The 12,773-nt window shown below is 47.5% G+C and overlaps 4 protein-coding genes across 4 annotated transcripts; 3 read left to right on the forward strand and 1 right to left on the reverse strand.

Moving 5' to 3' along the window:
* Positions 1 to 4,337: 4,337 nt before the first annotated feature.
* N7458_000705 (uncharacterized protein) lies at positions 4,338 to 5,354 on the forward strand (the record flags this gene model as incomplete). The annotated part of the gene is made up of 1 exon (XM_056904099.1): positions 4,338 to 5,354. One exon carries the CDS (start codon positions 4,338 to 4,340, stop codon positions 5,352 to 5,354), a length of 1,017 nt encoding a protein of 338 aa, XP_056771866.1.
* Positions 5,355 to 7,008: 1,654 nt separating this feature from the next.
* Positions 7,009 to 8,690, reverse strand: N7458_000706 (3-deoxy-7-phosphoheptulonate synthase class II; the record flags this gene model as incomplete). The annotated part of the gene is made up of 6 exons (XM_056904100.1): positions 7,009 to 8,047; positions 8,104 to 8,155; positions 8,213 to 8,305; positions 8,366 to 8,429; positions 8,485 to 8,594; positions 8,669 to 8,690. The coding sequence occupies 6 exons, from the start codon at positions 8,688 to 8,690 to the stop codon at positions 7,009 to 7,011; spliced, it is 1,380 nt and encodes a 459-aa protein (XP_056771867.1).
* A 403-nt stretch (positions 8,691 to 9,093) lies between these two features.
* On the forward strand, positions 9,094 to 9,587 carry N7458_000707 (huntingtin-interacting protein K; the record flags this gene model as incomplete). The annotated part of the gene is made up of 2 exons (XM_056904101.1): positions 9,094 to 9,402; positions 9,477 to 9,587. 2 exons carry the CDS (start codon positions 9,094 to 9,096, stop codon positions 9,585 to 9,587), a joined length of 420 nt encoding a protein of 139 aa, XP_056771868.1.
* An 866-nt stretch (positions 9,588 to 10,453) lies between these two features.
* N7458_000708 (protein kinase family protein) lies at positions 10,454 to 12,660 on the forward strand (the record flags this gene model as incomplete). Its single annotated transcript, XM_056904102.1, has 4 exons — positions 10,454 to 10,616; positions 10,723 to 11,507; positions 11,548 to 12,031; positions 12,560 to 12,660. The coding sequence occupies 4 exons, from the start codon at positions 10,454 to 10,456 to the stop codon at positions 12,658 to 12,660; spliced, it is 1,533 nt and encodes a 510-aa protein (XP_056771869.1).
* Positions 12,661 to 12,773: the final 113 nt, after the last annotated feature.

The following is a 12,773-nucleotide window of genomic DNA, read 5'->3' on the forward strand; positions in this document are numbered from 1 at the left end:
GGATGGCCTCCATTGGTGGGCTGAGAAAAAGAAATACTTTGACAGGACACTGTCCCGGAGAGCTCCGGCTTAACGGTCCATTTCTAAATGGCCAATAGGCCATTGGGGACTTGAGACGAAGTGATATTGTAGGTCCATGGTATTCGCAGAGTCATTAAGCGCGTTGTTTGGTTTGATGAAAATCGAAATCTGTAGAGTTCCCAGGCTAAGAAGGACATTATTCAAACAGGAAAGGAACTCCACCCCTTCTTTTACCATCAAGTCTAGAAACCCTTCTCTTCCATCTGGAATGCTCAGAACACAGCGGAGCCTCCAAGTCATGGAATGATCCGGTCCCAGAAGCTTCTCTGCATTGTTCCGACCGATGTAACGATATTCAAAACTCCGACAACAGTATCCTGAATTCCAGCTTTGGCATCCCCATTGCACCAGCTATTTTCATTCTCAACCTTTTTCATATTGACCATTCTGGCCGAAGAGCAAGCGGTCTAGCCCCAGCTTATTAACTGTATACTTCAACGTGGCAGTGGTGAACTCCTGACTCTTCTCATTCCAAACGTTTTGCTTAAAGGAATCATGAATGGTAATCTTACACCTCACACCTCTATAGTCCCTTACGATGAACAAGCGGTTGAAAATCCTCGGACTAACGCTCATTATACTAGAAACTATAGGATGAGTGCTTGGGGTCATGCCAAATTATCCCCTTCGGGGCTAGGAAACGAATGAGATCAACCCAAGCTTGCACAGGTTCGCTTTGATTACGATTTACATACAAAGGGGTCTGATCAAATAGCGAAGCTAGGTGTATAGATACTCAAGTAGGAAGTAGGACAACGGCCATGCTAGTGAACATGAAATTATAGATTGCTAGGTCAACGCTATGGACCGCCGCCTAGAAGATGTTTTCCTGAGTCTGTACCAAGCAGGTAGGCCTCACCAATAAAGGATTCATTCACTAGTCACTAGTGAGGATAGACGTCTAATTTTCGTCGATATCGGGCATGGTTCGTGACGCGACTGTTTCCTTGACATCATTTCCATTTGGCCGATAGATGCTGTTGATAGTGATATCGTAGATCTACAGTAGCCGCTGTGGCCAGGGAACTCATCTATAGTGAGGCATCTCACTCGTATACTGACTTGAACTGGACATGACCCTTGAAACTTAGGGGTTAGCGTTGGTGGCGTGTCAAGTACTCGAATCGACCTATGTCCAACCACGGCAGATGTTATCCGTGATGTTTTTTCTTGTGACTCTGAAGCCTTTTCATATCTACATGCCCACACTCAATAGGAAAAATTGATATTTAGATGTAGAAAATTTTCCCCCTACCCTGAACGGACCTCAACAGTACCAGTTCATCAAGGAGTGAAGATGTCTCCTTGCTGTTCAGCCTCGTTGGTATGAATTGCACGGGGCATATTCTTATTCTCGTTGTTCTGCACTTTGTATACCTTTAACAGCGATGCACCGACTATAACCAGGTGCTCGTCAGCTTATCCTGCTGCGTAATTGCCCCGAAGTTTACGTCGGTGGAATAGCATTCTTCTCGTCAATACCTTCGCATGATATTTCCCTTAGACTGTGACGGTGCTATATAGATATTTGCCTTTCTGATCATTCCTCTGAATAAGTATCAACTCAAACACCATGCCCATAGTTTCATGTCAGCCCCATGATGTTCCATGCTAGCTGCCAGAGATTGTTTAACCGAGCAAAAGAGAATAATCATTGGCAGGTGTATACCTTCTCTTGAGAGTGCTCGAGAGTCGCTCTTGGAATACAAGTCACATCGTATGCGAGGGGCTGATTCAAGGGCTGATTCAAGCTGACTAGTTATCTCATACGTTCAGCTGACTTCGGGGGCTCTTCCGCAATGGCGAGAGAAAGTAGTAGCCGCTGGAGCATGAGGTTGTCAGGGGAACGATCCCCGCGAATGCAGAGTAGCTTGACCTGATGAGCTAATATTGCCCTCTTGGGTGGGATCAAGGACTTCGTGGAGTTACCCATGATTTGTGCCTTTTGCTCGGTTCCGGTATAGAATGCTCGCTATTTACAAGGATGGCGGCCAACGAACTACGTCTAATGATTTTTGTTAGCCTTTGTTCCCTGGAGTGATATACGGGTGACTCAATGCCATCCATGGTTGACTATCAGAGAATCCGATCAAGTCCTCGTTTCTAGAGCATGTCTTGATTTCAGGGATTTGGCTGTGACCACGCTCAGACGCAGGTAGTATTAGGCAGAAGCGAAAATCTGTTGTACAGAAATTCAGCTGTAGAGATACGGAATTTTTGCGTGCAGAACAGACTATCTTTCTATTTTCCTCAAAACGGCTACCTATTATCCCTTTTTAGTTTGTAATTCTTCTTGAGATGAGAAAAGCTCTCTCGCTCATTATACTCGAATCTTGTTCATTGTCAAGTTGGGATGCACCTTTGTGCTGGGAGAGCCCGACTACTCTCATGAACCAATTATGGCAGTGGTCGATACATTTTCTAAGGAAGATTGGGTGGAGTTGTCTGAAAAGTGCTGGAAATCCCTTCCGCTTGAGAGAGGAGAGAAAAGCTCTATACGAACCTAATCTCAAAGTTTTCAAACAGGGAGAGTTACAGCAAGCTTTAAATAACGGTACATGAAAAATGGCTGTCAAGAACCTTAGCATACTCAGCCAGGCACGCAGCTGTACCGTAATCGGGATAGTCGCTTTTGGGGCAGGAGCAGACCAGATTTCAACTGGGATCGAATGAAATAAAACATACCAACTACAGTAAGCTCCCGCCAAAGCGTTCAATTCATGGATCTGTCCAAAAGTTAGGAATCCGAGCCTACTGGCATCTAATTATAATGTCAGAATCTGCGTTCCTCGCGATGAACCCTATCGCTCGGTCGGATATCGCGTCAAAGCGAAATTGGAAACACGTAGATCGCATCATCAAATTTACTAGTGGACCAAACAGGACCTATTGGAACTTGGCCTTGGATCACCTTGCAGATCAACGATTCGTATGCCCCAATCAAATCCCTCGCAGGCGTCACCGTAGGCCTTACGCACCCACAGCGGAATCTGACCTGTCACCCAATGGTCCTGAAGATTGCTTTTTGCTCGAGGGCTTGCAGATCATCGAGCTATTGCCATCGTGCAGGCGGGAGCACTCGGCCCCGATTATAGCTGGGCGCTAGGGTGAGAGCCTAAGTTGAGAGCGATAGGATACGTAAGTTGATCAAGAGTTACACCAAACTTAAGGTCGGGCTCGCGTATGAGATCCTAGAATGGATACCGAACATGCTTTCTCATGTCGCACCAAGAATAAAGAGCTCGAGAAGCAAAAGCAAATTCCCTTGGTAACTTTCTGATCTCTGCATTTCCTGGGACTCGAGTCACTCGACCCCAAGACCTTGGGATATACGGAGGATTCCGGGCTGCAAAGGTAGGGATGAATCGAGTCCAAAGACCCATCATGATCTGCATTCCAAAGGCAACTGCTATCGATCTGGGTCAACAAACTCTGGTCCTGTCTCCCTTGCGTCCGAACCACCATTCCTCCTTGCTTGTTACCCAGCACTTTTCCAGCCCAGCACTGACATTTCGCAGGTTATTATGCATGACACCTCAAGTCCTGCCCTCGTTTAGCGCTTTGCTGACCCCCCGATAGCTTTGAGTTTATTCACACTCACCGACTGCGATAAAATGATCGTCTTTATTCATGTCCGGCCCGGTCCAGTTTGAAGAACAAAAGCACCGGATAGCCGATGGCATCGTTCGGCCATGGCCTCTGAAAGGATGCTCCTTTCCAGCGTTGAATTCTGACTTCTTTTGACTCTTTACGCATCCTGGGTCACCTATGGCAGACTCTCCTCTTCTCTCCACGGACCTCCAGTCAAGTTGACCTAGGGAGTGATTCTCCCTCCTGCCGCCAGGATGGGAGATACTTCACCATCTCCGCATCAGCTTTTGGTAGAAGCTATCGTTTTCTGGAGTATAGGGGTTATACTATATGTTGGACGAATGTATGTTTTCTGTCACGCCAAACCTCATGAGACATCGCTGATGATTCACAAGGATATCGCGAACAATTGCGGGCGGATCAATCAAACGCTTATTCTGTACGGAATTTCGACTCGATTTAACGTTCCAGAGCTCGATCACTGACCGAGAGTTTCACTTTATAGGGGACGATTATGTGATGACTGCTACTTTTGTAAGCTCAAAGCCTTGTTGCACCAACGTACAAGAAGCGCAACTTTTGGCTAATCAGTACCCACTGGACAGATGATATATACCACCCTACTTATTCTCATACAAATATCCGCACGATATGCAACGAATCTCATGGACCCGAAAGATTACGATGAGGTGCTATCAGACCCGCAGCAAGTCAGCGACCGCATCTACGGAAGTAAGATCGTCATTGGCTTGGAACAGTGCATGTTGGTCTCAACATGGGGCGTCAAGGCGTGTATGCTGATTCTCTACTGGAGAATCACGCAAAACCTCCGTTCCAATCTATACATCAAAATACTCTGTGTGTATGTAGCACTCGGCTTCGTCGTTATCATGGTCACGTACTATGGAGTGTACTGTCGGCCCTTCAAGCAATATTGGGCTATGCCGGTGCAAAACATGCAATGTGCGACCTACCAACGCTACTCAATCACGCAAGCAGTTTTCAACATCTCATCGGATGCCATGATGTTTGCCGTTCCGATTCCACTCCTCGTCAAAGCGCAGCTCAAGCGACGCCGAAAGGTTTTGCTAATGGGTGTCATGAGTCTGGGCCTGTTTACCATCATTGCCGCTATCCTCAACAAATACTTCAATTTTGCCTCTCCGCTCACAACCACGTATCAAATTTGGTACATCCGTGAAGCAAGCACCGCCATCTATGTCGCCAACTTGATGTGCTGGTGGCCTCTATTGCGGAAGCTGTTCGGCCTCAAGGCCTTCTCGTACAACAGCAACCGTGGCAACAGAGCCCGAAACCCCAACAATCAGAATAAAGACGGCAGTAGTTACGCTGAAGGCTCTCGATCTCGACCATCCGTGTCACTTCCTTGCCCATTGAAGTTCATGCGACCGGGCTTCCGCCATGCGGGTCAGAACGGTCATACTGGGGGACCTGGGGATACATACCGCTCCAGCCAGGAGGCTATTACGCACGCTTCGAACGACGATATGGAAGAAATCCATAGAATTGACGCTGTTGCGCTGGAAGACTGGAATAAGAAACCCAATCACGACCTCGATCTCGAAGATCAAAAAGGGAATAGTCAGGATTCCATTACAGTGTTCGAGACGGATCAATCGAAAAGCTCGTCCCGCCAGGACCACGTTCACAAAGTGATATGAAGCATTGCCGGCTCTGGGTTTTGGAGTATAGGTTTTTTTTTTCTACCGGTGTTTGGAAGGTTTTTCTACAATTACTTTATATCTCTTTTCTTTGGTTAACTCGTGAGACCTCTAATGTTTGATACCTCGCTGGGGTGCACTGGTACTTGTATCATTTCAGATAGTTAGCTCGAATAGAACGAAGTGAATAAGAAATATTCATTGTGTCTCTTAAAGTTATGCTGTGTAATACAGTTAAACTAAGACATACTTCTCGATCGGGTGAAAACAACACGAACCATGATTTCATCTAAAGCTGTCAAAAAGCAGGTGATGAACGTCGTGGAGCCAAAACAAGCAGAAGAGCCAATAGTAAAACCTCAAGTACATGCACCATGCCCACCAGTCGACACCGTGTAGTATACTAATATTCCAGACAGGAGTCGATACGTTCATTACCGAAGCCGTACCCGCAGAGGCATCGGCCTGCACCTCCAGATTATAACCTAAAGTTTGACAGAAATCAATAGAGTCAGTGCCGATCCTCAAGGGGTTAACTAACTTAAATAAGTACAGTACGATTCAGGCTATTATTCATGTGGACCTACCTATTTTACGAGGTCTTCTAAACTCTCATTAGATTTCAGTTTCATCAACAATCAACACATCTCCACATCTTCTCTCCAATCTGGTTTCCCAAAAACATGTAATTGCAACGGTTGAAAATAGTGTATATACTAGAATGGTAGACGGTAGACACCCAAATGGCAAAGAACCTTGTGGTGTTCTCTGACTCAGCAACCACGTGACATGCTAGTACCGAAAAGGCATGTATGCCTCCAAGTTCAGGCATCAGATTTCCGAGCAGCGGGAGCGTCCATGGAGTTTCACAGAATGACCCTATCATAGAACAAAGTTCGCCACAAATTAATACAATTAGCGCCGTTGATCTAGTGATTATGATTTCCCTAATTAACAATTTAACATAGTTAAATTGTTAATCATATATAATAAATTCATATTTTTGATATTAATAAATATAATATAGTCTTCTCTCCAATCTGGTTTACGCACTGCACTGTGTGTGCGCGTGCTGACCGGCAGAGCATCTTCCTATATGTCGTAGAGGGGTCATCCGCCGTGAAGCGAATAGCAATCTCAACGTTATCTCTAGACATAATAGCCATCCATAACGCTGCTACGATATTAGTAGTGGAATCTTGTGACAAAATCACGTACTTGGTGTGGGCTCCAGGATCATGAACACATTTAAGCTTGGCAATATTCAATCGTCCGGTGTCGCACATTTTGTTTTAGTCTCTGGTATAATTCGCCGCCCATGCCTCCGCACAGCATTGATTGATCGCCTCCTCGACGTTCGTATCCCTATACAGCGTGGATTACAAACACTTCCTCTTTGACCTGCCCAAAGTATGATCAATGCAACCGACTCTTTCGTTTCACTCCCTACAATCCTAGTTCTTACTCATTACCACATTCTCAGATCACCTATAAATGATTTATTCCCGGAAACCTTCATTTTGTCATTACACTAGGTTGAAATGTGTCGTCTAAGCAGATCCTTAGCTTCTCTCAGCTCTGAATTCTCTTTTCTTCTCACGGATAACCAAAAAAGACCGAAAATCATCCAATTCGTTTGTTCACCGTTTTTACCTCATGCCTTGGATTCCTCGCGGTAGAATCCAGCCACGAGGAAAGCAAGCTCAAGGGCTTGCTTCTCATTGAGTCTGGGGTCACAGAAAGTGGTATACCGCTCCCCGAGACCATCTTCAGTTAGACCAGCTGCACCACCGACACACTCCGTCACAGCTTCACCAGTCAACTCGAGATGCATACCACCCAGGAATGATCCAGCTTGGCGGTGGATCTCCAGCGCCTGCTTGAGCTCCGAGAGAATATCGGTGAAGTGGCGTGTCTTCACACCTGAGGGGGTGGCTCGGCCGTTGCCGTGCATGGGGTCGCACTGCCAAACGGGGATATGACCCGAGCTCTGCACGGCCGCAATATGACCGGGTAGGAACTGGGCAATCTTTGACGCGCCGTAGCGTGAGATCAAAGTGACCTTGCCGATTTCCTTAGTTGGGTTCACGACATCCAACAAGCGCACGAGCTCCTCTGCAGCCATGGTAGGACCGATCTTGATACCGATTGGGTTGGAAATGCCCCGGAAAAATTCAACGTGGGCACCGTCAAGTTGCCGCGTACGGTCTCCAATCCAGAGGAAATGTGCGGATGTAGCATACCAGCTGGGCGCAGAGGCTGTCGTACCAGAGCTAGGATGAATGGGCTGCTTCAGCTGCTGGGTCAGAGTTGACTCGTACTCTAGCGAGAGACCCTCGTGACTAGTGTAGATATCAGCGGTCTCAACGCCGCGATCTTTGTCGATTCCTACCGTGCGCATGAATCGCAGGGCATCTTGGACAGAGTTGACGATCTTCGAATACTGATCCTTGATTGAGGGTTCAATGACATGGCCCAGGCCCCAGTCCATGGGGGAGTGCAGATCTGCGAGACCCGAGGAGAGAGAGGCGCGCATGTAGTTGAGTGTTGCGGCTGAGTGGAAGTAAGCAGATACCAGACGTGATGGGTCTGGCTTTCTGGATTCGGCAGTGGCGGCGAAGCCATTGATATTGTCGCCCCGGAATGAGGGCATCTCGACTCCATTGACGACCTCAGTCGGGCTGGACCGTGGCCTGAAAAGTGGACGTTAGGGTTGCTCAAATAAGTGCAAGTAAGACGGAAGACCTACTTGGCAAACTGTCCAGCAATACGTGCGATACGAATAACGGGCTTGTTGGCACCTATACGCGATCAATAACTTGTACAATCTTCAACGGAGCATTGATAAATTTCCTTACCCCAAATTAGGATCAAACTCATCTGCAGCAAGAGCTTGAGCTTAGCCTCAATCATGCCTTGATTACAGTAATCGAATAGCTCCGCGCAGTCACCTATTGGCAGACGTTAGTCATGGGCACAGTGCATCGTAAGCTTAGCAACTCAGCGCGTACCGCCTTGTAGGACAAAAGCCTTGCCCAAGGCCACATTTTTCAAGTTGTTCTTGAGGTTATTGATCTGAGATAGTGTCAGAGGCTGGACGGCAAGAAAACTTTTGTTGGGATTGATATACCTCTCGCACCGTCACTAGTGGAGGCAGATTTTGCAGCTGGCCTAGAGCGTCTTTTACGCCCTGCACATCTTCGTAGATCACATCCTGCTTGATGGGCTTGGTGGTCCACGCTAGAATCAGAATATAAGCATTTGGCCTGGAATCGCTTTCAAACGATGACAGCTCGTGTGAAAGTGATACATACAACTTGGACTCCAGTTGGCCATAGTGGATTACGCCCCCGCGAGCGGGAAAGTGGGACGACAAGTGGCAGATGGCGCAGGCAGAGAATCCTCTGATAATGGCTCTATTCAATTGAACAGGCTGATGTCGTAAACTTGTAGAGACCAAATATCGTTTCCCTTGACTTTGAAGTCAACAAAGAACAAAAGCCTGCACAGTCACCAAAAAAAGCCAAACAAAATCAGCTCTGTTGTCGCTTATTCGCGGAAGCCTCGGATGAGTCATTTAGTAGCCTGAGGCAGCAGTCTAAGGCGTAAATGTTTACATAATCCGTTATCCGAGGCGCTTATCAGTGACGTTGTGATGTACTTTCTCCAACCACCTCAGCACCGCTGAGACACAGAGAAGCTATTCACCGGTGACCGTTGACCCAAACAAGAGATTACCATGTCGGATTCCATTCCATCCGCTACTGCTAACCCGGATGCGGTGGACCAGCCTCTCCCCGCAAACGCTGAAGACCGCAAGGCCGCTGCCGCTCTCAACTCGCTGAATACAGAGGGTTTAGCCGGTGATGCAGCTTCCTCAAAAGGGCCATCCAGTGCAGATCAAGAAGCTTTGAGCAGGGCTATGAGCCGCTTGGAAGTTGCTGCAGGTCATGATACTGGCAAGAAGAAGGCGGCGGAGTCTCAGAAGAAAGAGGTGGAGGTGAAGAAGAAGGTTGTTAAGATCAATGCGGCTGATGTTACCCTTCTGGTATGAGAACACGATCCTTGAGCTCTGCGTTTCGTCATTACAAGAATTTTCTTTTTAACTCTTCTATCAAATAGGCCGACCAGCTGGATTTGCCTAAGACTAAGGCAACAGATCTTCTCAGGGCTCATGAGGGAAATGTGACACACGCCATGAGGGCCTTTATCATCCCCTCAATTCGGATTTGATCCCACTGATCAATGACATGGGATGTCAGCCAGCTCGAATGATTGACGGATATATCTTTGTTGATGATACTGAAGACTCATTGGCCACGAGCAGCTCTTCCTTTCATTGCTCACAAACGCGGCAGGACTTTACGACTGAACGACGGCTACACGAATTGAGATGAAATCCATCGGCTAAATTTTCCATACCACTTCGTTGTTATTTAGCTTAGCATAGAATCAACATCTCCTGCAGCTAATCAATCAAGTATGACGAATGAGTCTTGGAGTCATGGTGATCTGTGCTAGGTGTTGGTCCTTTGGGCACAACGATTAGATCAGGTGACGTGCACTAGTGCTTGTCCTAGCTTCTTTCAGGCGCAGCGGGGATAAACGCCCACCACTACCTGCTCATGGACTGCTTACTGGAACGTCCAAAATGGCCCGTATCTCGGATCTCATTAGCGATTCCAAGCTAGAAACGTATTTTCTCCCGGACTATAGCGTGGAAACAGTTCACAAATTCCAGGAGTCAGACCCAATTTCTGGACAGCGCCTCGTGACCAGATCGGAGCACTAGCAGCGACAGAGAAAGATAGGAGGTGGTGGATTTGGTAGCGTCTGGCTGGAGAAACTCACCAAGGGTGGAAGACCAGGCGCCATAGCTCAAGATGGGGCAGTCTGAGCAGTCAAGCAGATTGACATAGATACGCGGCACGAGTCGATCGACTACAATCGTGAGTTGGAGGCTACTGTGAAGTTCTCTCATTCTCGAGTTAGTCTCTAAAAGAAGAATTCATCACGAGATATACTGATTGAACTAGTATGAGCGATGCTTCGTCAAATCATTCGGATGGTACGAAGCACCCGGTCAGCTTTTTATAGCAATGGAATACCTTCAGCTTGGCGACCTTTTCACGTATCTCTATCGGACGCCGCCAGTACCGCCACTATCAAAGGCGGAGACGAAAGAAATTTCGTACCAGATTCTCGAAGGTCTAAATATGATGCATGAAAATGGGTTTGCTCACCGAGACTTAAAACCCAAATGTAGGTTCATTTTCTAGCTATAGGAGAGCAAGGATTACTAAAGGGGGTACCTAGAATATTCTTATCAAATCACACCCTCCAAATAACTGGTGGATTAAGATCGCAGACTTTGGTATAACAAAACGTATTGAAGAAGCCTATGGGCAATCGACGGTAAAGGGCAGCCCGAGATATTTTGCCCCTGAGGTTTGGGGATTCGTTGCTCGAGGCAGTGCGTACGCACCTGATATTTGGGCTCTTGGCGAGATTGTATTTGAGATGCTGACGAAGAAACCTACGTTTATGGACCTCGGACTGCTAAAAACTTACAAGACCCAGCAGCATTTCCCAGTCACTATGCTTACCGCTGCTGGGGTCAGTCAGACAGGCATCGACTTTGTGCTTTCACTCATGCACACTGATCCTAACGATCGACTGACTGCTGGATCTGCTATCTCTAACGCGTGGTTACAACCATTGATACCCCCCTGCTCCCCCAAATCGACAACAGATATCAATGGAGACCCACAGATTCCCTCTTCAGTTTCAATGTTGACTGAAGATTATGCTTCATGGACTACAAACCCTTCCTCGGAAGCGCCGAAGGCTGTCGCAGACACTTTCGACCTGAACTTACCACCAGTTAAGGGAAGATGGAGCACAGAATTACAAGTCCTCAAGAGCCATTCACTTGATTTTGAGTCGTTGAATTCTTCGCCCAACGGCCGCATGCTGGCGTCTGGCTCCTACGATGGAACGGTGCGACTTTGGGACCCTGCGACCGGCACGCTACACCGGACTCTCAAGCACTCACGTCCAATTAACTCAGTAGCCTTCTCCCCCGATGGCTGGCTACTAGCATGTTGCTGCGATGATGGCACAGTGCGGCTTTGGGACCCTATGACAGGCGCGGTACACCGGACTCTCTCTTCGGATTCAACTTACTAGGCAGCCTTCTCACCTGCTAGCTTGTGGCTCCGATGATAACACAGTGCGTCTTTATGATCCTGTGACGGGTGCGTTACACCAAACTCTCAAAGGCCATTCGAATTGTGTTATGTCGGTGGCCTTCTCGCCCGATGGCCGAATGTTGGCGTCTGGCTCCGCTGATAGCAAAGTGCGGCTCTGGGACCATGCAACAAAAGCGCGGCTCTGGGACCGTGTGACGGGCGCGCTACACCAGACTCTCAAGGGCCATTCAGATGTTGAGAAGTCGGTGGCCTTCTCACCCGATGGCCGGATGCTGGCGTCCGGCTCCTATGATAGCAAAGTGTGCCTTTGGGACACGGCAACGGGCAAGCTACGCCAGACTCTCCATACAGGTTCACCTTATTCGGTAGCCTTCTCGCCCGACAGCCGAATGCTGGAGTCTGGCTTCCCGATGCTGGCGTCTGCCTCCACTGATAACACAATTCACTTTTGGGACACGGCGACGGGTGCGCTACACCAGATTCTCCGAGGCCATTTAGATCCCATTTACTCACTAGCCTTCTCGCCCAACGGCAGGCTGCTGGCGTCTGGCTCTAGTGATAGCACAGTGCGGTCCCAGGAGTTTCTGTCGAGCTGAAAGATGGTATTTTACCACTAAAAAGCTGGCTGATTCAGCAACTACCCATTCCTTTGTATGTTTGTGTCTAGTAAACCGTGTTGACTTGGAATACCTACGTTTTCACATGCTGAAACTAGTATCTGAGTCTAGAGACGCTCTTAACAGTGATCCCCAGGGTATTTCTTCAATTGACACGTTTAATTGATTCCTTCAGCACTAGTATGTACGGAAATCCTGTGGCCTATTAGTATCTACAGCAGGCTAGGTCCCCTGCCTTACAAATAACTAACTTAGTGTAGTGATAGTTGAGATCTGCCTGGTGATAATGGTGGATTTGTAGAATACCCTCTAAAAGTTGTGAATAGGGCAATTCGCGGTGTAGACCACAGGCTAATGAACACCTAAATCGGGTCAGGGTGGTTTATTCGGGCTGAATCTGGTCTCATCATGAGTTGTGATTTGAGGGCTGCCATTAATGTCGATGCAAAGGAGAATATGAGGATCGAGATGACATAGTCTAAGGGGGTTTACGTAGTTTCGAATGATTGCTAGATTTGGAAGTCAAAGATTCAAAGTAGAAAGGCACTATAAAACAGGGAATGAATCACTAAGTCTTTGTTGAAGCTAAG

Source organism: Penicillium daleae (assembly GCF_028827525.1).
Source record: "Penicillium daleae strain IBT 16125 chromosome Unknown utg000001l_segment0_segment0, whole genome shotgun sequence".
In the NCBI taxonomy this organism is placed as follows: Eukaryota; Fungi; Ascomycota; class Eurotiomycetes; order Eurotiales; family Aspergillaceae; genus Penicillium; species Penicillium daleae.